Below are 22,415 nucleotides of genomic sequence, written 5' to 3'. Positions count from 1 at the left end.
TTTCTCAACGGATTTTGACCAAACTTTCACAGAAGCTTTGTCATCAAGTGCCCTGGCACATATTGTTGGGGTTTTGCGATTAGATAATATTTGACCTAATTATGGCCCTTTGTTTTTTTTTCCTTATATAGAATATATAGTGAACAATTTCTTCTGTGCGCAACTCCTCCTACATTTCTCAACGGATTTTGACCAAACTTTCTCAGAAGCTTTGTCATCAAGTGCCCTGACACATATTGTCAGGGTTTTGCAATTGGTATATATTGGACCTAATTATGGCCCTTTGTTTTTTTCATTATAGAGAATATTATAGTGAACAATTTCTTCTGTGCGCAACTCCTCCTACATTTCTCAACGGCTTTTGACCAAACTTTCTTAGAAGCTTTGTTATCAAGTGCCTGGCACATATTGTCGGGGTTTTGTGATTGGATAATATTTTACCGAATTATGGCCCTTTGTGTATTTTTTCCTTATACAGAATATAATAGTGAACAATTTCTACAGTGCGCAACTTCTCCTACATTTCTCAACGGATTTTGACCAAACTTTCACAGAAGCTTTGTCATCAAGTGCCATAGCACATATTGTCGGGGTTTTGTGATTAGATAATTTTTTACCTAATTATGGCCCTTTGTTTTTTTTCCTTATACAGAATATATATAGTGAACACTTCTTCTCTGCGCAATTCTGTGCGCAACTCCTACAATTCTCTAGGGATTTTGACAAAACTCTCGCAGAAGCTTTGTCATCAACTCTTGCTGCATGTTGTCAGGGTTATGAGATTTTTGATAATGTTTGACCTAATTATTGCCATTTATTTTTTTCCCTTATATAGAAATATATTGTTTTTGTTCCATATATAGAATATAAAGTGAACAAATTCTTATTTGCACACCTCTTCCTACAAACTATTTTGACAAACTTTCACAGAAGCTTTCTCATCAAGAGTCCTTGTGCATATCATCGGGGTTTTGTGATTTTGGGTGGGCGGGCGGGTGTTCACTTTAAAACAAATGCCCCTGCATGACGAAGCTTCTGTGAAATATTTTGCTGAAAAACCTGGTTGCATCGCATTGCAATGTTCCTTGTTTATAATAGTCTTTATATACAAAATTATAGAAATTTAAAAGTAATCTAGTTTGATACGAGAAGTGTTAAATTGTTACTCACTGTGGACTATTCCGCATCATTCTTCTCTGCATTTCCATCATCTCTGAGAACATATCACCCCCTGGGCCACCACCACCCATCATATTCATGGCCATCATGTTATTCATCAAGCTATTCCCACCGCCTGCAGATTCCGGGGCGGCTCCTCCCTGACCTACAGTGGTCGCCCAAGGAGGAGTGGTCGTGTATGGAGAATCTGTTGCTGGTAGGGGTTTGGGGCCCCATTTAGGAGGGGGGCGCGCTTTTCCTGCTCCACTAAATGCTTTTTGGCCAGCAGCAGCAGGTTTTTTACCCACACCAGTAAATGTGCCTGCTTTCTTTCTTCTTTCTGTACTACTTGGAGCAAAGCCTTTTTGTGCTGTTTAAATGGTAGGTGAGAAAAAGTGATTAATAATATCATCATTATAATCATTGTTACCATCATTGTTCTTGTCATCATTTTAACATCATAATTTCATTTAACATGCTGTGACTGTAATATTTCTTATTATATTTATTTATTTATTTTATTTATTTGTTTGTTTGTTTGTTTGTTTATTTAATATTTATTTAATAGCTAAAGATTTATATTACAACTAATAAAAGTCGAAACAGATTTTAAAGTCTATTCAGTTACATATTTTGAATTTTGATCGAATTGAAATTTTGCTGAGCCTTGTGGCTGCCATAAACATTTGATATCTTATTTTATTGATGAAATATTTAATATTTATGATTTCTTGCAAATATAAAAGATCGTCTTACCCATTGCAACAGGAGCACTGTGTTCTTGTCCTTCAGAATGGCTTGTCAGTGCTAGAGCTACTGGCATATCATGAACTACTGATGACTCTGAGGATCCATGGTACGTGTGGATAGTATTTTCTGCGTTATATGTTCCCTCTGTACCACCAGTTTGTTCTGGTTTCTGTTCAGATGATGCTTGTCCTCTATGATTCTCTGAGGAGTGGGAGGTTAGTGCAAGAGCCTCTGGTTTATCTCCATGGGAGGTGAGTGCAAGAGCCACTGGTTTGTCTCCGCTTCTAGGGGCAGTCATTGGTAAGGCCATCGGAGGGAGCTCTCCTGGGTGTGTCATAAATAGAGGATTGTACCAACCTCTCCTCCATGATGGCTGGACGGGCTGGTCAGGATCCGGTGTGGTTGTCTCGTGTTGCTCGGAATCCGGTGTGGTTGTTTCATGTTGTTCTGGTTCTGGTGTTGTTTCATGTTGCTCTGGTTCTGGTGTTGTTTCGTGACCTTCAGGGTCAGGTGAAGTAGTCGCGTAATGTTCACCTTGGTTGCTGTGGTAACTGTTTTCATTATTTTGGTGATTTCCTTGGCTAGAGAAGTATGATAAAAGATAAGGATTTGTCTTTATATCTGAATTTTGTGCATCAGGTGTTTTTGTTGATAAGAAATTTGGATCTTGGTTGTCAATAACAGTAGTAGTTTTTTCCGTTCCGTCTGTGATTAGTGCGTGGTTTGAGGGATCATGCATTGCTTCAACTTTTTCCACAGTGGCAGGTTTTTCTTTGGCCTCGTTGATTGGTGCTTGGTTAATGACTTCAGGAATGGTTTCAACATTCTCTACAACAGCAGTTTTTTCTGAACCTTCATTTGTTGGTAATAGATTTATGACTTTTGGAATTACCTCTGTAACTTCTTGTTGTGTGTCGTTTAATTTTCTCTCAGTGTTAAGTCCTTGATTTGTGTCAGAGAGAATGATATCGGTACCGTCTCTAATTCCGGCTATATCTTGACCGTCCACACCTTTAAGGTCAGCCTTCAAATCTTTATTAACAATATCAGAGCCATCAATTGCACTTAAAGCTGGATTAGTGTCTTTAGCTAGAATATCCGAACCGTCCCTCACACCGGCAATGTCTCTACCGTCAACAAGATTGGTATTCACTGTAGTTGCAGTCTCCCGTTTAACACGAAATGTTTCTCCATCTTCCATCACATAGAAAGAGGCTGCGCCACAGGTGGAAAAAAGAACACTTATAACGAAAACAAATAAAACTGTATTTTGTCCTTCCATATTGTTATAGTAAGTTTTCACTGTAGTTTGAAAAAAAAGATTTAAGTTTTATCCTTATGAATTAAAATCCATGTTTTTAATATTTGATAAAAGCTGGTAAAGAATTGATTTAATTTTTCTATATTACATTTCTGTTGTAAAACTATCCCTTCCTATATGATGTCTGATCTAAGTGACTATGAGTAAACAAAGAAATATACATGTTTAATGAATTGACCATTTATATCACATGGGCTTTATGCTTGACAATAGGTGATTTGTGAACACTTGTCTTTTTTTTTAATTGATCTGGTTTAAGAAATTTTGGCAGGTTTTGAAATGAGGCCCTTCATGGAGGATACAGTTTATGACAGTCTGTGCAAAATTTATTAAGTTTGACCTATCTCATCATGTCTCAACCTAGATCATTGTTTTGAGAGTCAATTGTGGTGAATTTGTTAATAGTAGAATTTCTTTTGATTATTTAAATAAAATAGTGTATTTCTATTTTTTTTTCTTTCAATTATTAAAGGTACATTATGCCCCAGAAACAAATGATTTTTCCTTCCTCAGAATAGGCACTCATCAGTTTGATGAAATTAATTTAAATGATGGTTTTGAAGCACATTGTTAGATTCTTATCACCTGAAGAAGGTAGTGCTGATTGTGAAATAATTTGTCATAAAAGTAGCAAAATTTAATCAAATTTCCATACAAAATACTATAACTTGTACTAAAAAAAGAAAAAGAAAAAGAAAGAAAACTATGATTCAATGGCCAAAGATAGTGGAACATCAAAAGTAAAAAAAAAAAACTTTTGAGAAATAAGGAATAAAAGCATTTCCAAGGCATAATGGACCTTTAAATCAATAATATGTTTGTAGAAAAAGTACAGATAAAAAATGAATATATGAAATCAGAGAAAATGAAAAGAAATAATATAGAGACAATGAAGAAAAAAAAATAAATAGAAAATGTATATCAGGGCCTCGTGTAATGAAGTATAACATTCACTATTGATGGATAGCATTAAATGATAATGCGTAATTGACACCAACAAGAATTTACAATTGTCTTCAATAAATAACCCTTTAGGCTATTTTTTTGTTTAAAAGTCAACTTGCCATAAGGTGATCACATTTTTTTTAAAGACTTTATATTATATAATATATATTTAGTTTTACTAAGCTCCCTTCTCTATTGTTTTTTATTGCAATTAAATTTAGAAAAAACTCGTACATTTAAGGGTTTTGTTCAAAAGTCAACTTGCCGTTAAGTTTAAAGACTTTATATTATATAATGTATATTTAGGTTTTACAAAGCTCCCTTTTCTTGATATTTTATTAAAATTTAATTGAGAAAAAAGTCATACTGTAATGAGTCTTGTTTTATTTTGTTTGTTTCTATTGTAAACATGTATATAATGAGAAGAATATTTAAAATTTGTTTGATTATAGGTTGAATGTTAAGATTTTTCACAAACCTATGCTGCTTTTGCGACTACGTAAATATGGTATTGCACTATAGGTGTGTCAATGAAAAATTTATACTTTTTCACTTTAAACAGTCTTTAATTTGGGTACATGATAAATAGACTATTATATTTGTGAGGGTTCATTACGGAATTTATTGAACTCATTGAATAAAATAATATTTAATTATTTTATTTAACTTCTTCAATAAATTCAGTATTGAACCTACACTCATTCAATATCCTCTACATTTAAGTTTATGATTTCTTTTTAAATTTTAAAATTCTAAACTCTTTAAAAGAAGACTTCCAAATTGCATAAAAACATGAAAAAATTTCAATTCTTACATAATAGATCACCTGGTCTACTTGTATACTTGGAAAAATATACAAAAATATAATTAAATGGTATACTTAGAATTATTTTGAAAAAACATTTTTTGTGAGGTTCTAAGCCTGAATTAAATGAACAGCATTTGTATGCTCCTCAAATATGATAAATTTTTTGGAAAAAGCAGAGTGAGCAAAAGATATGAAATTGTACAAACAAGTTATTTAAGTCAGGACCTTTATTAAATTATACAGAATTCTTGGGGAAAAGAATTTCAAGTGAATGATCTGCAATTTCATACACAAGACTTACATCATATGGTACATAATGTAAGTTTGAATATAGAAATCAACTCCCTTTTCAATTTAAAAAAAATTATTTTATTTGAAAAATATAGAATGTTTCGACTCAAAAGTCTTCATATGGTACAGAATTTTTAAGAATACATTTCCAGTCATGGCAGGAAAACCTCAGTGGTGTCCCTTTAATGTTGGATATGCATGAAAGCCTGTGGTTGTTTGTTTATATAAACCAAAGACAGAAGAAATTTTTCATGAAATAGCTTTTTGTCATCTTTTTTAAACAAAATACAATTTGAGTAAGCTTTTTTGACAATTTGTTTTATTTAAACAAATTAACTATTTTAATTTTAAACTGAATATATTCATGTTACAGCTAAAGAATAAAGGAACAAAATTTAGTCTTTAAATTTGTGATGTAAGTTTGCTTCTCGAAATTTTTTACTGTCAAAAAAAAACACAAGCAAAACAGTTTTTTTGAAGTTGATATTTATTGATAGGTTATTGACACCTTCAAAAGATATCCCTGTGGCATTTTATGTTGGGTGATAATTAACAATAACTCAGGTGTTTAAATATGACAAATTACTGATGATGTTACTGACATCACACATACTGGTGATTTATTGACAGGTTTACATTATCTCCCCTTCACTTTATACTGATAAATAGAGTAATAGCCTTTGAGGTGAAAAATGATTTTCCATGGCATTTTCATCCTAACACCATTCCCAATCCAAATAGCCTATTTTTTCACCAATTTCAAAAAAAAACCCCAAAAAACAACAATCCCAAAAGCAACTCAAAACTCAGCTTCTGAGAAAAAAATGAACTGTTTTGACTTGTTGTTTTTTTTTCAAAAGAAGTTGCATAATATATGGTCATACACATGTTGAAAAAAGCTAAAAAGTCATGTATAAGGTTGTGTTTTAATGCTTTAAGTTTTCTCAAATTTTCCAAAATGATGAATACTGTTTTCCAATTTATACCAGGGGCTTTGTCCCAAAATACCTAGAAAAGGCCCTGTCTTATCTTAATATGGTAGATTATAATTATGATGGGACCTTTACTTTATTGGCAACTGACTTAAAACCCAACAATACAAACAAACAAGTTATATGAGGAACAGATCAGATTGAAAACTGCTCAGCTAAATACTGACCAGCAGGTATAGCATTAAAGACTAGGACCATAATGTTTTTCCTCCACATTTAATTGACTGATCAGTTTCAGAGCACTGCTGTGACCATTAAGATGTCTGCCTTTCAAAGCTGTGGTTATCAGTTTTAACTTCTTAGACCATTTAGGTGTCTTCCTGTCAACCCAGGGATCATCGTTTTCTGCTCTGCTAGAACCATGTACTTCTTTCCTTTCATATGACATCAATATTGTTTACTTATAAGTGTGAGGAAGCAATCTTGAGGGTTGTTCAATTGATAAAACTTCAATCTGCCAATACAATTGAGTTATGATCAAATTGTTTTATAATTTACTTCTTTCCTTTCATATGACATAGATATTGTTCACTAGTTTGAGGAAGCTATCTTTAGAGTGGTTCAATTGATAAAGCTTCAATCTGCCAATATTATTTAGTTGTGATCAAATTGTTTTATGGCAAGCTATTTTTATGGCTAACCAGTTCTTAAAGCTTCTTAGTCAATGCTTACTCAATTCTGTTGTTAGAAAGTCAGCCTATAAATTACCGCCATCATCTAGCTGCAGATACTGTTGTGTACATGTGTGACAGGAATGTAGGACAAAACCCCACCAGTTAAAACCCCACCACTCAAAATTTTATAGAGTGGACAAAACCCCACCACTACATTTCATAGAGTGGACAAAACCCCACCACTAAATTTTACAGAGTGGACAAAACCCCACCACTTCAGTTTTATAGAGTGGACAAAACTTTCTTGTAAACATATTAAAAAACAAACAATTGTGCATCAGCAGAAACTCAAAATAACGTGTGAAAAACTCATCAATAAGGAGTTACAGTTTGTTACACCTTTTTTGCAATCAAAACATCAATAAATAACCTGTTTTGTTCTTCAGGGATTAGGATTAAGTTTTTTGTGTACAGTTTGAAAAACCTTTTTTGCATATTGCACATGCAAGATATACATGCATTGTTAATAAAATTGTTCATTCTTATATTACACAAATGTTATATTGAAATTAAAAAATAAAATGTGAAAAAAATGTGTATATTATATATATTATAATTCATAAAATCTTGCCCAATAAGTGGTGGGGTTTTGTCCACTCTGTGAAATTTAGTGGTGGGGTTTTGTCCACTCTATAAAATTTAGTGGTGGGGTTTTGTCCACTCTATAAAATTTTGAGTGGTGGGGTTTTAACTGGTGGGGTTTTGTCCGTCTTCCGTGTGACATACGTCTGGTTAGAAAAGCAGGTAAATCCAAAACTGAATATTATAATATATTGAAAATTTTGTTTTTCAGGTGTCTGGTGAAAAAGTAAGCAAATTGAGTTTGGTAGATTTAGCCGGAAGTGAACGAGCTCAGAAAACCGGGGCTATGGGAGATCGATTAAGAGAGGGCAGTAATATAAATAAGTGAGTCTTTGCAAGTTCATGACTGTCGATCCTAGGGCGAGGCAAAATTTCCCCTTAAAAGTTGATCTTTAATATTGTGTATAATGGTCATTCTGATTCAGAAATTAGGCGGGATTTAAGTAGTCAGTAACTTGTGGAGAATTTGGTTTTTACTGGTTAGTTATCCAGAAAAGCAAATTAGGTGGAATGGCTACCAAGATATGACCAAAATTATGTTAAAATTGGGTAAAGTACAGAAGGATACATAAACACAATATATCACATGTAATCCTAACAAAATTCTAACAATAAAGTGATTTTAAAATTAGATTTTGTTTAAAACATTTCTATATATATTTATTTCTAATGGTTATTTTCAGGTCTAATTAAACATACATCTCTAATGTGTAAATGATGATTTCTTCTAGGTCAAAATTAATATGTACCCTTCTCAGTCAAAATCTTCACACATTTAATGACATCAGACAAGTATTTAAAATGTATTTCAGGTCAAAATGAATATTAAACATTTCAGGTCAAAATGAATATTTAAATGTTTCAGGTCAATATAATCAGATACTGTAATGTAAAAATGATCATTTGACTGTTTCAGGTCAATATGATAAGATATTGTCTGGTAAAAATGATTATTAACCTGTTTCAGGTCAATATGATCAGATTTGCACCTTAGTGCAATAATTGGTTTACTCCTATTAAATTTAGGATTTAACCTGTTACTGTACTTATGTGATGAAGGACTTGATCTGTTACTGCACTAAGGTGATGAGATATTGTCAGGTAAAATGGTTATTTGACTGTTTCAGGTCAATTTGATAAGACTTTTTCAGGTCGAAATATTTATTAACCTGATTCAGGTCAAAATAATGTTAAATTTTTGCAGGTCATTAACTACATTAGGTTTGGTAATATCAGCACTTGCAGAGTCTGGTAAAAGCAAGAATAAATTTGTGCCATATAGAGATTCAGTGCTCACCCGATTACTAAAGGTAAACAGAATTTTAACATTTTTGAAATACGTCAGTTAAATCATTAATCCATAGAAGTATCCAAAGAGTGAATATTGAAGTATTCCTTATTGAAGTACATATTTCATGGATTGCATTGGAATACTTAAAGTTGCATGCCTCCAGATGATGCAAAAAAAAATTCAAGAAAAACAACCTAAAATAAAATGTACAAAGTCATTAAGAAAAGTAAAAATTTCCACAATTCAAGTAATAATTTACATGTTAAATGCAATGAATGACTGATTTTGCAGTATTTAAATTATTTAAATTATCACCATATTTCTACTACAATACTTATGACTCTAAAGACTATATTTCAATAGGGGCATCTGTGACTGAGTGGTTAAGGTCCTCAACTTCAAACCACTTGCCCCTCACCCTGGTGGGTTTGAATTCTGATGGGAACTTATTGTTCTTTTATTTAAGAAAGATATCCAGCTAGCTGAAGGAATAGTTGCGGTTCTACTCAGGTGCCCGTCCTTGCCAGAAATAATGTACAGAGGGGCACCTGAGCTCTTCCTCCACCAGTAAAGCTGGAAAGTTATGACCTATACTGTGTTAGTGTGACATAAAGCCCAACAAAAAAAAAGGAAATTCACATTATTTTTCTTAAACATGACAGGTTCTGTGTTTGTATGAAGTAAAACCAAAAAACAAACAAAAGAAAAACAAAAAAAAGAAGTTATTGTTCTTAAACATGAAAAGTTTTGATTAATTTACAGGATAATTTAGGAGGTAACAGTCGAACTGTCATGGTGGCAACGATAAGTCCGGCTGCTGATAACTACGAGGAAACATTGTCCACGCTGAGATATGCCGACAGAGCAAAGAGAATTGTTAACCACGCGGTCGTGAATGAAGATCCAAATGCGAGAATTATACGTGAACTAAGAGAGGAAGTTGATCATTTACAGAAGGAGCTTAAAGAAGCACAGGTTTATAATTATTCTAATTATTCAGAATAGGACATGATGTATCAGGATTAATTTTTTTCTCTCAATGGTTGTGCTTACCAGAGAACAAAGTGCTCAAGGTGAGCTATTGCGATACCTAAATGTCCAGTGTCTGTCAACATTTTGACTTCAACAAAATCTCTTCCGAAACTGCTAGGCCAGTAGTGATAAAACTATACAAAAATGATTGTATGTTCTCTATAAAAATTCCTTATTTTGAGCTAAAAGCAGAAAAAAATCTTTAAATGACATCTCACCCTCAACCACTTACGTAGCTGAATGGTAAAGTATTTAAGAAGACATTTTCTGTGCTTACAATTAAGTTAGTTTATACAAAGTTTTTAATGTACTTGCTAAATATGAATTTATTTTTACGTGATGTGTTTTATTTTCACATGAACAGAGCATGAAAGCTCCTGATTTGAAGGAGAAGTTAGAAGAATCTGAGAAATTGTTGAAAGAAATGAGAAAAACCTGGGAGGAAAAATTGGCAGAGACTGAAAAAATACAAGTGGTATGTTCGCTTAGTTATAATTATTTTATTTGAATTAGTATTCACCCAATAACTTTTGTTTTTGAATAAGAGTTTTTACTCAATTACTTTCGTTTTTAAATTAGATTTTCCACTCAGTAACTTTTGTTTTTAAATAGAGTTATCATTCAATAACTTTTGTTTTTAAATTGGAGTTATCACTCAATAACTTTTGTTTTGAATTAGAGTTACCATTCGATAACTTTCGTTTTGAGATAAGATTTTCCATATGATAACTTTTGTTTTTAAATTAGAGTTTTCTCTCAATAACTTTTGTTGTTAAATTAGAGTTTTCACTCAAGAAATTTTGTTTTTGAAATAGATTTTCCACTGAATAACTTTTGTTTTTAAATTAGAGTTCCACTTATTGATGAGATACAGATGTATTACAGCATAAAACTAAAAATTATCATGGTATTTTTATAGGAAAGACATAAAGCATTAGAAGAGATGGGTGTATCCGTGGAAACGTCGGGGATAAAAGTTCAACACAGTAGATACTTCCTAGTCAACCTCAATGCTGACCCATCGCTTAATGAACTTCTAGTTTACTATTTAAAGGTAGGTCAGTGTAGTATGAGGTAGGGGTGTCAAGTTTATCCATTTAAATGGGTATGGTCGGTTTTTAGCTAAAAACCGGTTTGAAAATTCAATAACTAGTAACCCTTGTAAGTATTTGAAATAGAGGCAAGAAAGTTTTAAATTGATACCAAATAATATATGTACCTTATGTTTTTATAGCAAGATGTGACAATCTATTTGTATTTTAGTTGTACTCAACAATGTATTTTTTCCCGAATCTAATCGAGAACGATATGACCCTAATGGAAAATACTTCTGCCATATTTGGATTTGTAATCATTTGAGTACAAAAAAATACGAACAGAATGTCATATCTTGTCATACAGAAACAAAGTTAATGTTGAAAATCTAAGTAAAGGTTGGTTTAACGTTTAACACAGATATTAGGTCGCCGTTTAAAAGGGTAACTTTGTGTCTAACTTTGACACCCCTAGTACGAGGTATTGCCTGTGTAATTTGTGTATGTCAGTGCTGGAGACAAATGTGATAACATCTAAAAATCACATCGTCATTTCTCATTATTTTGAAGCTGCAAAACTTTAAGCTTGTACATTAGCTTCTGTCTCTATGGTAAATTAAGTTGGCTTTTAGTTCCACTATAAGCTATTTAGTTCCATCAATGTTGATAAGTTTTCATTTATGGTTATTAACTTCAACACTGAAGAAGCTTTTATATAGAAACTTTATTATGTGGATGCACCCTGATCAGTTGCACTGATTTTTAGGCCAAAACATCAAAGGTTGTGGTCACTTGGATCTGAAATAACAAAACACAAAACATGCCTTAAAATAAAAGCTCAAAAGACGAAGAATTACAAATTTTGTATGTAGATGCACCTTGATGAGTTCTTCTTTCCACATCTACAGTCTAACTTGCCCATGCGACCACGTGTATTAAGCGACTTTTGTCTTAAACGACCACTTTAAATTCCCCCCGATCATTTTCTCTCTATATCTTTAATGTATTAAGCGATTTTTGCTCAACGTGACCAGCGACCGCTAATTAGTCACCTAATTGACATCAATCTTTTCATTAAACGACCACTTTTACCTGTCAAGTAATTGTGTTTTTAGAGAACGTCACCTCGTTATGTCACAAGTGTCAGCAATCAAAACACAACAATAAACGTGTGAAAAACTATTTCCCATACCGTTTTAGCCTATGCAAATGAAGTTAAGTATACGCGTGACGTGTATTATCCAATAATATCGGATAAACAATGCAACGCTCCGCCCATACTGAGATGGTGTATACGCTTCGCTTGTTGACATTTAGACTGCATTGAATTGACCTTGAACTTGATCAGCCATTAAATTAATCGTAACAAATAGATGTAGTTTGTTAATTTCAAATGAAAAAATGCACAACAGAAAACATCTTCACTAATAGGGTTTTCGTGTTGGAGACAAGGAAAAACAACGGAGAAGTTAAAAAATTCTGGAAAAAATGTCAAACATGTACGTAATGGATCAAAACTGTTTTGTCAATAAATATCAGAACGTTATTTTTACATTTGCATCCGTTTAGATTATCGGAGCGTACTTATTATTCAACATTTATATAAAAATGAAGTTGAAAAACAATCCCATCGAATAAAAAAGATGTCATTAATAAATTTTGACTTTTATATCATGCTGACTGTCTTAAGAGACCGTTTCATTAAGCGACCGTTTTTGGTGTTTCCTTTGCCCGGTCGCTTAATACACGTTTGACTGTATTTACATGTCAGAGTCAAAGGTCAAGGTCAGTGAGGCCTGTAATAACAAAAGATAAAACTGGCTATTACATCGAAGTGCATTTGCTTAACAAGTTATAACTTTGTATGTAAATGCATCTGTAGATATATCCTTCCAGCAATACTTATTTTGGGTCAAAAGGTCAAAGTGAAGGTCACAATGTAATTTTTCACTGTTTTCATAAAGATTTTGTTTATGGTTAATATATTCTGCTATGATAATAATTTAAACTTGATAATCTGGCTGCCACATCCATTTTAGTTCAAAAGGTCAAAGGTCAAGGTCAAAGTGACCTTTAATTGAAAATATCTCTATATTTAGAAAGTGTGCAGTTTACTATTCAGCACTTGAGAAATAGCTCTTGTTAAATTTTCTAACCACCATATTTCCCTCTATCTTTTGTACATGAAGAGCACTAGCATTTCTCTCCGTCTAGACAAAGATGTTTCATTGAAATAACTGTTTGCGTTGGATCAAAGAGAATCTAATTTTGATCTTGGTTTATTTTGAAAACGTCCAAATTTGACAGGAAACATTCAGTAAATCAATTATGACTTTCTTTAGAATGATTGCATTGCTTTTACTTGTGATAGATCTGTGTAAATCAAAAGTAATTTAGACTGAAATGTCTGTATTATATCTATATGTAAGCATATACCAGACATTGTGAGTAAGAATAGCGAAACAAAAATAATGTGGTAAATCATCATACATCTGAACTCTCCCACTTTAAGCGGGAGACTCTTTCTGCAGCCATATTTTCAAAGATTTTTCTTAAAATAAGGTTTTTTTTTCCAGAAATTAAAGAAATCTCCCTATTTATGATGTCAGAACTTCCTTTTTTGTTATTTGCAAATTTTAAAATTGAAGAATAATCTCCCTCATGATCATCAGAAAAAGTTGACATGTATGAATCATCCATAAACTGTTGACCTATTTGACCACCTAATGAAGATATTAACCTCTTTATGACCAGAAACAGTATAAACTTACATATTGACTAAATATTATATTATGACATGTGAAGATAACTCTGAAGTGTTTAGTGCTGAGAGAAAATCTGAGTTGCTTCCCTTTGAGTACAATTATTCAGCTGAAACTTCATTAAATAGTGTGAAATTGTGTGATTTTTCAGTCTTTTTAATGTTTTATTTATTAATTTAAATTTCAGAAACAAAAAAATACCCCACTGGTATTTCATATTACTAACCTCCCTTTGTATTTTTTTTTTATTAATTTATAACAAAAAGGTGATATATTCATGACCCTTGTTAGCAAATTCATATGACAGGCTAATTTTGTCTGGGTGTCAATGAAAAAAAAAGTCTGCCCATTAACTACGATTTATTTCCGTGAAGGAAATGGCAGAAACTTAATCTGAAGGGATTGTCCAGAACTTCAGCGTGGACAAATCAATATTCTCGGGACACGTATTCTGAATTAATTTTCTTATTTCTCGTAAACATGTTATAGATATATAAATGTGATTTTTTTCTAAGTTGATATTCGTCTCTCTTTTTCTCAATTTGTTTCATTTAAGTGGTTTTAAATTAGTTGCTTTAATTCAGTTATCCCTAAATTTTATATTTGGCCGTAATCTAATATTAAGTTGATTTTTAATTTGTCCTAGTTTTACTTTATTTATCTCTATTGAAAAAAAGTTTATATTTGGCCGTAATCTGTTTTATTGACCAAAAAGTTTGTGTTTTGAAAGAAAAATCTGTAGTAAAAGTAGTTTTGTTTATTTTCTTTGTAAATGTATCCAAAAAAAACCAAAAAAACAAAACAAATTTTAGAAATTCTAGAGTTCAAGCAAATACCTGTGATGTAAAACTTCTTCATTGAAAGTAAATTATAGTCGAAATTATTGTTAACTTTTGATATAGATTTTGAACATTTAGGGCCCAAAGCAATGCTACATTTTGAAGAACTATAGCCCTCCCCTTTCCCACTAACCTGTAATGTTCAAAAGAAAAAAAAACACGAACCCTCTAAAATGGCTGAATTATACAGAAACTGTCCTTGTAGATTTGCTGTTATGAACAGATATTATGTTGTGTATAATTTAATTTGTACACATTTTCTCATTTCCCCGTATACCATATAATGAAATTATAAGCTGGTCATTTAATGAGAGTGTATTTGGTGAATAGATTATTTATTGATGATCTAATTAGGTGATAACTCAGTCAGCTGTGTGAAGGTATGCATTTACCATGAGATAAAGTCTTAAAAATAAAACATTTTAAATGTTACTAACTCATTTAGTGTCTTAACATGCCAAGGGACCCTCATTTTTAATTGCATACACACACACGCATGCACGTGCCCACATACATGTTAACTCTATAAATATCTTTATTGGACACAGTCATCCATTTTTATTTCCAGAAAGGGGGAGCTATTGTATTTATCCAGACAACCAACGCCATTACACTTTGATTAAGTTTTTGTGTGCAAGTTTGTATCTCAAAACTTATAGAAGGGAATGGGTTGAAATTTCACACACTTGTTCTTTGTGATTACTTGTCACATGGCACAGGTCCCATAAACCTTGAGCTACCTTTTTACAGAGTTATGCCCCTTTCCTTAAGTCAAGCACTGAGACTTAAAGCACTGAGACTTAAGTCAAGAGCACTGTCTTATGGACAGCTTATGTTATTTCAATTAGATCGTCCAATTAAGAAAGTAACTTGTTGGATAAAATAAAGGGGGGGGGGGGGGGAAGTGCTACAAAAATAGAGCAGGCAGTATTGTGAAACTAATATACCTACTAAAATCTATTTATAGACCACTCTCGCATGCAATTAACTAGATATTACCCACCAATAAACCGAACCAGACTGGTTAAAGGGTAATATCTGTGTATTTAACTTGAAATTTGTCTGTATTTTATACCAGTCATGTCGCCTATACTGTCATTTCATGTTTACGATTATAAAGCCGTATGTCCCGGTCACGATTCCACCATATTTTCTTCAACGTTACTATTATTTATGTAAAAGATCTCTCATCCATCATCGAGATCTTATTTCCTCGGTCTAGAAATTTATCCGTTAAAAAAAAACTGCTTCTTATTCCTATAGCACTCTCTTTGTCGTATAGCCGCGTTCATTTATCTTACTTAAAAGTTAGCCTAATTCATTTGCATATTTAGCTCGTGTAAGGTGTAATTAATGTAAATGAAATGCGTGTTTAATTATTTCTGCTAGTGGTCGTAGCTTATTATCAGCTTGAGCCTAACGATCTAAACTATAGAGCTTGGTATAATGGGTATTACTGTATTAGTGATTTTTGTTATATATACATGTTTCTGTTAAAAGAACATGTATTGGTACGAATTTGTATTTTTCTACTGTTACTTGAATTGGTACCAATGTGTGTTTCCATCATAGCCATCTTGTTCATATATATATATTTTGACAGATTTCTATTCTGTTCAATCTCGGAGAAGCAAAATGAGTTTTTTTCGACACCTCAAAGTGTCTTTGAACACATTGTCACTTTAGTGCTGCTGCAGTAACAGGCTATCTCCTTATATGATTTACTAGGAGTTAACCCGTTACTGCACTAAGAAGACAACATAGCTGTAATTGACACTTCTTATTACATAAGAGCAATTTTGAGTAATCATGCACTCTCTTTGCATGTTAAATGAAGTCATTTACTGAGCTTTCGGTGAAATAATTTTAAGGTAAGTAAGTAAGTAAGTAAGTAAGTAAGTAAGTAACGACTTTATTTAATGAGGCAACACAGTTGGGCAAGCCCAGTCTTCCCTGTGAGCCTAAGGATAGATGAATAACTTTTGAAAATTTCCATAAATCTTTCATGAAAGTTTTTTGTCATAATTTTAATTTTTCAGATTTTCTGTAACAGACTCTATGATAAAGACAAATAGATTTTAGATGGAAGATAAATGGCCTTTAAAGACTCAATGCAGATTTATAATTCTTTAACATGCACAGGAAAGGAAAATAATGGCCCTAAAGATTTGTAATAAAAGAAAAGTGCCTTTTAAATTTATCAAAGTATGATTAAAGAAAATGTTCAGCAGCTCAAAACAAAATTATCTGAACAACTTGATAGTTGATATTCAGAAATATGCCTTAAAGAATGAAACACGACAATTTTTACATAAACATGTATTTTGTATTGAGATTTTACATATATTTGCAAATTTTTATAGAATCATACAAATTAATAATATAGGCACCACAACAAAAAAAGTTTGGCAAAGTTATATCACTTGAAACTTGGTTATATTAGAAGAGCATATTACACATGTATATATAACAGGGCAGCAGGTAGTCTGGTTGCCTGCTTCACTTATTCTGTGGTTATAAGGGTCCGATAACTTAGTAATAGGGACAGGTAATCCAGTCTAGGCGGCAGGTTCTTCTGATAACTCAAGACTCAAGGAATTATCAACTAATTTAACAAATGAAAATATGTGACAATTTTCCACGAAAAAAATGGCAGAATACAACGTAATTTTTTTATTCTTATTCCCTTATGGGCATTTGTAGGAAGGAAAAAAAATGTTTTTACTGATGAATGTACATCAATTTGGGGCTATAATAATGTATCTAAGAACATATATATGTTAAGTTGCTATAGTTACATACCTTCTAGACACAATGCTGCTAGAACCAACAAAGTTGTTGATTTCTTTTAACTTGAACTAGATATTTTTATTTTGACAGTATTATAAAACGCTAATTATGGTGCAGAATAAAATTTAGACGGCTCCTGTGTAGTAACCTGTATTTAAAATATGTTATGAAAAATAAATGTTGGTTTCCGGTAAGTCTTACAATACTTTTACCTGCTACCATATTTGCTTTATGTCTGTTAGACTTTGTATTCTTTGATGGATGGATGGATGGATTCATTCATTCAATCATTAATTCATTCATTCATCAATTTGTTCATTTATTTTTTTGTTCAATCATTTGTTTCTGTGTTTGTTCATTTTATTATTTTGTTTTTTACTTCATTCATTCATTCATTCATTCATTCATTCATTCATTCATTCATTCATTCATTCATTCATTCATTTCATTCATTCATTCATTCATTCATTCATTCATTCATACACTCATTCATTCATTATTTCATTCATTCAGTCATTTGTTTGTTTGTTTGATCATTTCTTTGTTCATTCATACATTTATTCATTATCATTCATTCATTCATTTTGTTGCAAGTCAACAGTTATGCTGTAAAAATTTCTTAATTGGAACTGTATGCATTAGAGCTTTGAATTTCAAAGTTTTTTTTATTTCTATTCTTATAAAAACATGTGCCAGCATAATTATATCAAGACTAATTTTGACTTGTTAAGTTGCAAAACAATACCAGCAATATTATTCAAAAAAAGTTCCTCAATTATTTCCTAACATGATGTTATTTCTGATCCAGAAGGGAGAAAAGCTAGAAGAGTGTTAATGTGCTACCAATTATAAAGTTCAATTTTTTCCTATAGCAATGCCTAGGAACTTTTGTGTTGATTATTACTTGAAGGGTTAGAAAATGGGTAAAGGAAAAACACAAACTAGAGATGAAATGATAAAAAAACATTGGAGATGACATTTTCAGTAATTGAAGTTTATAATTTAAGGAGAACATGTAATGGTGTTCATGTCTGTTGTTTTGATAATGTTTCAAATACAGGAGACAGTGTCTATTTATAAGTAGGACATCAGTTGAAAATCAGTGAATATTTCAGGCTGTATACATTTGAAGAAAAAAAAAACTGGCATCTGTGAACATTTCAAGCTGTTTACACCTAAAATTGGCATCTTTGAACATTTTAAGATGTATGCACCTGAAAACTGGCACCAGTGATCATTTCAAGGTGTTTACACCAGAAAACTGGCATCTTTGAACATTTCAAGATGTATACACTTGAAAACTGGCACCAGTGAACATTTCAAGATGTATACACCTAAAAATTGGCATCTGTAAACATTTGAAGCTGTCAATATTTGAAAACTGGCATCAGTGAAAATTTTCAAGCTGTATACATTTGAAAACTAGCAGCAACACTGCATAAAACTTAAGAATAGCGTTCAGGTTCTTGCATGCTATGTCTCATTTTACAAGTAAAATGATCAGAATGTGACTGTGTATCATGTTTGGATATTGTCAGCAAACAAAAGCTATCACAGGTTTATTTACAATTACTTGTACTGAGTCTACAGTAATTGGCATTATGCTGGACTATTTACAATGTAACAAGTTGAGTTGGCTGTCTTAACTGTTTCTTGTTACAATCTCTAGAGACGTTTGGTGTTTATCATTTACTGATGTTGTTATCTGTTTAGAACACAGTGTTGTTCAAACATAACCTTTATTGGTAGTGTTGTTTACGTATAAATTAAGCATGCAGTTTTTCTTACATATTCTGAGAATCCCTTGTAACTTAAATATACATACATATTTTAAAATGACATGGTTTCCAATTAACTTTTATTTATAAATTTTTACATGACATAGTTCCTGAAGCCTTACATGACATGTTTTCCTGAAGCCTTACATGACATGGGTTTCTTATAATATACTAATATATACACATTCTACATTACATATTTCCCTTAAGTCTTACATTACATGGTTCTTTGGAGTCTTACATTAAATGGTTCCCTGTTGTTTTACATTACATGATTCCATGTAGTCTTACATTACATGAATTCCTTGTAGTCTCACATTACATGATTCCCTGTAGTCTTACATTACATGAATTCCTTGTAGTCTTACATTACATGGTTCCCTGTAGTCTTACATTACATGAATTCCTTGTAGTCTCACATTACATGATTCCCTGTAGTCTTACATTACATGAATTCCTTGTAGTCTTACATTACATGGTTCCCTGTAGTCTTACATTACATGTTTCCCTGTAGTCTTACATTATATGTTTCCTTGTAGTCTTACATTACATGATTCCCTGTAGTCTTACATTACATGAATTCCTTGTAGTCTTACATTACATGGTTCCCTGTTGTCTTACATTACATGAATTCCTTGTAGTCTTACATTACATGGTTCCCTGTTGTCTTACATTACATGGTTTCCTGAAGCGTTACATTGACATGGTATCTTTTACTATTATATACACATTTTTACATGACATGGCTTTCTTAAAATGAATGTTTATATTCCTACAAGACATAGCTCCCATGGTTGCCAGTTTGTGCCTGAAATAATGAAAGGGGCACCTGAGGTCTTCTTCGAAATTGGCCATATGACCTGTACTGTGTTGGTGCAACTTAAAACCCAAACAAAAAAGGATTATCAATATGAATAACATTCTTTGTATAAAACAATTTCTTTATGTTAACAACTTTTGTTTTTCCACTGTCAGTTTTATTACTGGTCTAACTTCTAGGCTATGAAATCCTGTACTCATATATATTTATTTCCCCAAAGACGTTGCCATGATTCAGGTCAAGCACATTTTACTGCTTATGAATTACAAGAACTTATGGAAAGGTTGTAGGGGGGGAATGGAATATACGCTGGTGTCAGCACACAAATGAATGTTTTATGTGACCAGTTGCGGAGGAATTATCGGAGATAGTGTAGTTATATCTCCTGGAAATGGCTCTTGCCATTTTGTATATTGTTTCAGCTTGGATTGATTAGTGATGTGGTAAATACTTACTTACCAAACATATTACTCTGGCCAGTTTTATGTGCGAAATCACACTTCCAGAAAAACAGAAATGCTTGTACTAGGCTCCATATATCTGATAATACATATCGTAAATGTACAATAAAAAACATTAGGGGCGCCTCATTTTACTTTTTCTTTTATGAATTTATATCCTTATAATTATGCATTATAGAGATGTTTGTAACCATGTCTATGACTTCTGATTATAGTACTGATTCTTCAGTTGTGACTTATATTGAAATTTTTGTGACTTGTAGGAAATAGATATCAATTCAGGCATCTTAAATGGACCAATCATCATTTTTAGAGGGAAAATTAAAAAAAAAAAAAAAATGTAGTGAACAGTGGAAACTGTAATAAGGTGACACTGTCACATGGGTTAAATCTGACGTCGTCTGGCAGGGTTAGAGTTGAGCATAATCAAACATCATTTAATGAACACCACAAATATTAAATAGAGGATATTGAATGAGTGTAAGTTCAATACTGAATTTATTGCACGAGTTAAATAAAATTATATTATGCGAGCCTCTGGCGAGCATAATATTATTTTATTCAACGAGTGCAATGAATTCAGTAATGAACTGACAGGAATTTAATATTCTATTTATCACATACCCAAAATAAATAGAGGATATTGAATGAGTGTAGGTTTAATACTAAATTTATTGAACGAGTTGAATAAAAACATATTGTGCGAGCCTCTGGCGAGCATAATATTGTTTTATTCAACGAGTTCAATAAATTTAGTATTGAATCTACACGAATATAATATTCTATTTATCACATATATAAAATAAGAACGGTAAACTGTTATCAAGAGTTATTTTTCTTTGACGCGCCTATACTGTAACGCTAACATTAGCGCGCTTTAACGCTATGTTTATAGTGCAAATGACGTGACGTCAAAGTGTTATTACACTAGTGTAATATCGTCTAGTGTAATATCGTTTTTATTAAATGGCTTTATTACACTCCTGCACCGCGGTTTATGTGATAAAGACCGTTTAAAGTGAAATAAGAGTCATTTTTCATTGACGCGTCTATAGTATAACGCTAACATTTAGCGCGTCTTTACACTATGTTTGTATAACACTAATGACGTCACGTCAAAATATATGCACGGCCGTGCAATACCATATTTACGGAGTCGCAAAATTGGCACGGATGTGTGATAAACTTAAATAAAATAAATAAAAAAAATGATTCTGAAATTTTAATATTTTGTCTTTATTGATGGTTATTTATACATATAGAAGTATCATAAAGCCCTGAATTGCAAGGGAGTGAGTGGGGGAAAGGGGGAAAGGGAGGTAACCACAGCTAAATGTAGTCCAGCAAGCAAGAACACCATGTTATCATAATTATTACACATAACGGATGATCATGTGACATTAATTTATGGTAACATTGGGTCACTGTTAACACCCGCACCCTGACGTTAAAGGTATATGCTAATTTTCATTAAATCTTTCAATATTTGAATAATAGCATCAGTTCCAGGCAAATATTTGAATGTTGTTTTTAAAGTTATACTGTATGTAGCTCTTGTACACTTTTAGAAATATTTCTATGTAGCAAATATTTTGGTGAAAATACAGGATTACATAATGTGTCATAAATTATATGTATATTTTTCTTTAAGAGTTATGGGCCCTGATTAAGCAAAAAAAAGAAGAAGAAATAGAGGGGGTATTTAAAGGCATAATGGTTTCATTTGAGTGTTAGAGCTATCAAACTTTCCATTAATTGTTGTTGGTTTGTGAACTCACACATGGAATTGTGGTTCTTCACCTTATTTAAGCATTAACCCATAATATTCTCTGGTGAGATTGCTAAAATATGAACCCATTCTGGACTGTCAGTGCTTCCCGGCCTATTAATTTATTTATTAGCTGTACAAATGACAGGATCTGTTTACAGTCTATGCAAGAAACATGTTGTATTGGAAACAGGTTGTTTTCCTTATGTCTTAAGGAAACAATATCTGTTGCATTTTTTTCTCTCTGTTTTTTATCTCGCAAAGAGGTGGAATACTGTTCACATTATGGTGTGAGAAGGTATTGGCTATAACAGTATTT

The 22,415-nt window shown here is 32.2% G+C and overlaps 2 protein-coding genes across 2 annotated transcripts; one reads left to right on the top strand and one right to left on the bottom strand.

Annotated features, from left to right (window-relative positions):
• Positions 1-1,170: 1,170 nt before the first annotated feature.
• LOC132713213 (uncharacterized) lies at positions 1,171-3,397 on the bottom strand (the record flags this gene model as incomplete). The annotated part of the gene is given in 2 exon segments (XM_060695702.1): positions 1,171-1,528; positions 1,915-3,397. Coding segments are annotated over 2 exon segments (1,634 nt in total), but the record flags the coding sequence as incomplete, so codon positions are not given.
• A 545-nt stretch (positions 3,398-3,942) lies between these two features.
• On the top strand, positions 3,943-21,698 carry LOC132713212 (kinesin-like protein KIF13A). Its single transcript, XM_060695701.1, has 7 exons — positions 3,943-3,969; positions 7,733-7,845; positions 8,726-8,831; positions 9,575-9,787; positions 10,209-10,319; positions 10,764-10,898; positions 21,591-21,698. Exons 1-7 carry the CDS (start codon positions 3,943-3,945, stop codon positions 21,696-21,698), a joined length of 813 nt encoding a protein of 270 aa, XP_060551684.1.
• Positions 21,699-22,415: the final 717 nt, after the last annotated feature.

The sequence above is a fragment of the Ruditapes philippinarum genome, unplaced genomic scaffold, assembly GCF_026571515.1.
Source record: "Ruditapes philippinarum isolate M1 unplaced genomic scaffold, ASM2657151v2 ctg10005_1_1_1_1, whole genome shotgun sequence".
Classification (NCBI taxonomy): Eukaryota; Metazoa; Mollusca; class Bivalvia; order Venerida; family Veneridae; genus Ruditapes; species Ruditapes philippinarum.
The sequence above is the reverse complement of the archived record's forward strand: the minus strand, read 5'-3'. Positions and strand labels throughout refer to the sequence as shown.

What these genes read in the sequence shown, in the direction of transcription:
- LOC132713212 (XM_060695701.1), top strand. Translation starts at nt 3,943, where the DNA reads ATGGCCAAAGATAGTGGAACATCAAAA. An exon ending in AGACTGAAAAAATACAAGTG is followed by an intron (nt 10,320 to 10,763) that starts GTATGTTCGCTT and finishes GTATTTTTATAG; the next exon opens with GAAAGACATAAAGCATTAGA. An exon ending in TTCTAGTTTACTATTTAAAG is followed by an intron (nt 10,899 to 21,590) that starts GTAGGTCAGTGT and finishes TTATACATATAG; the next exon opens with AAGTATCATAAAGCCCTGAA.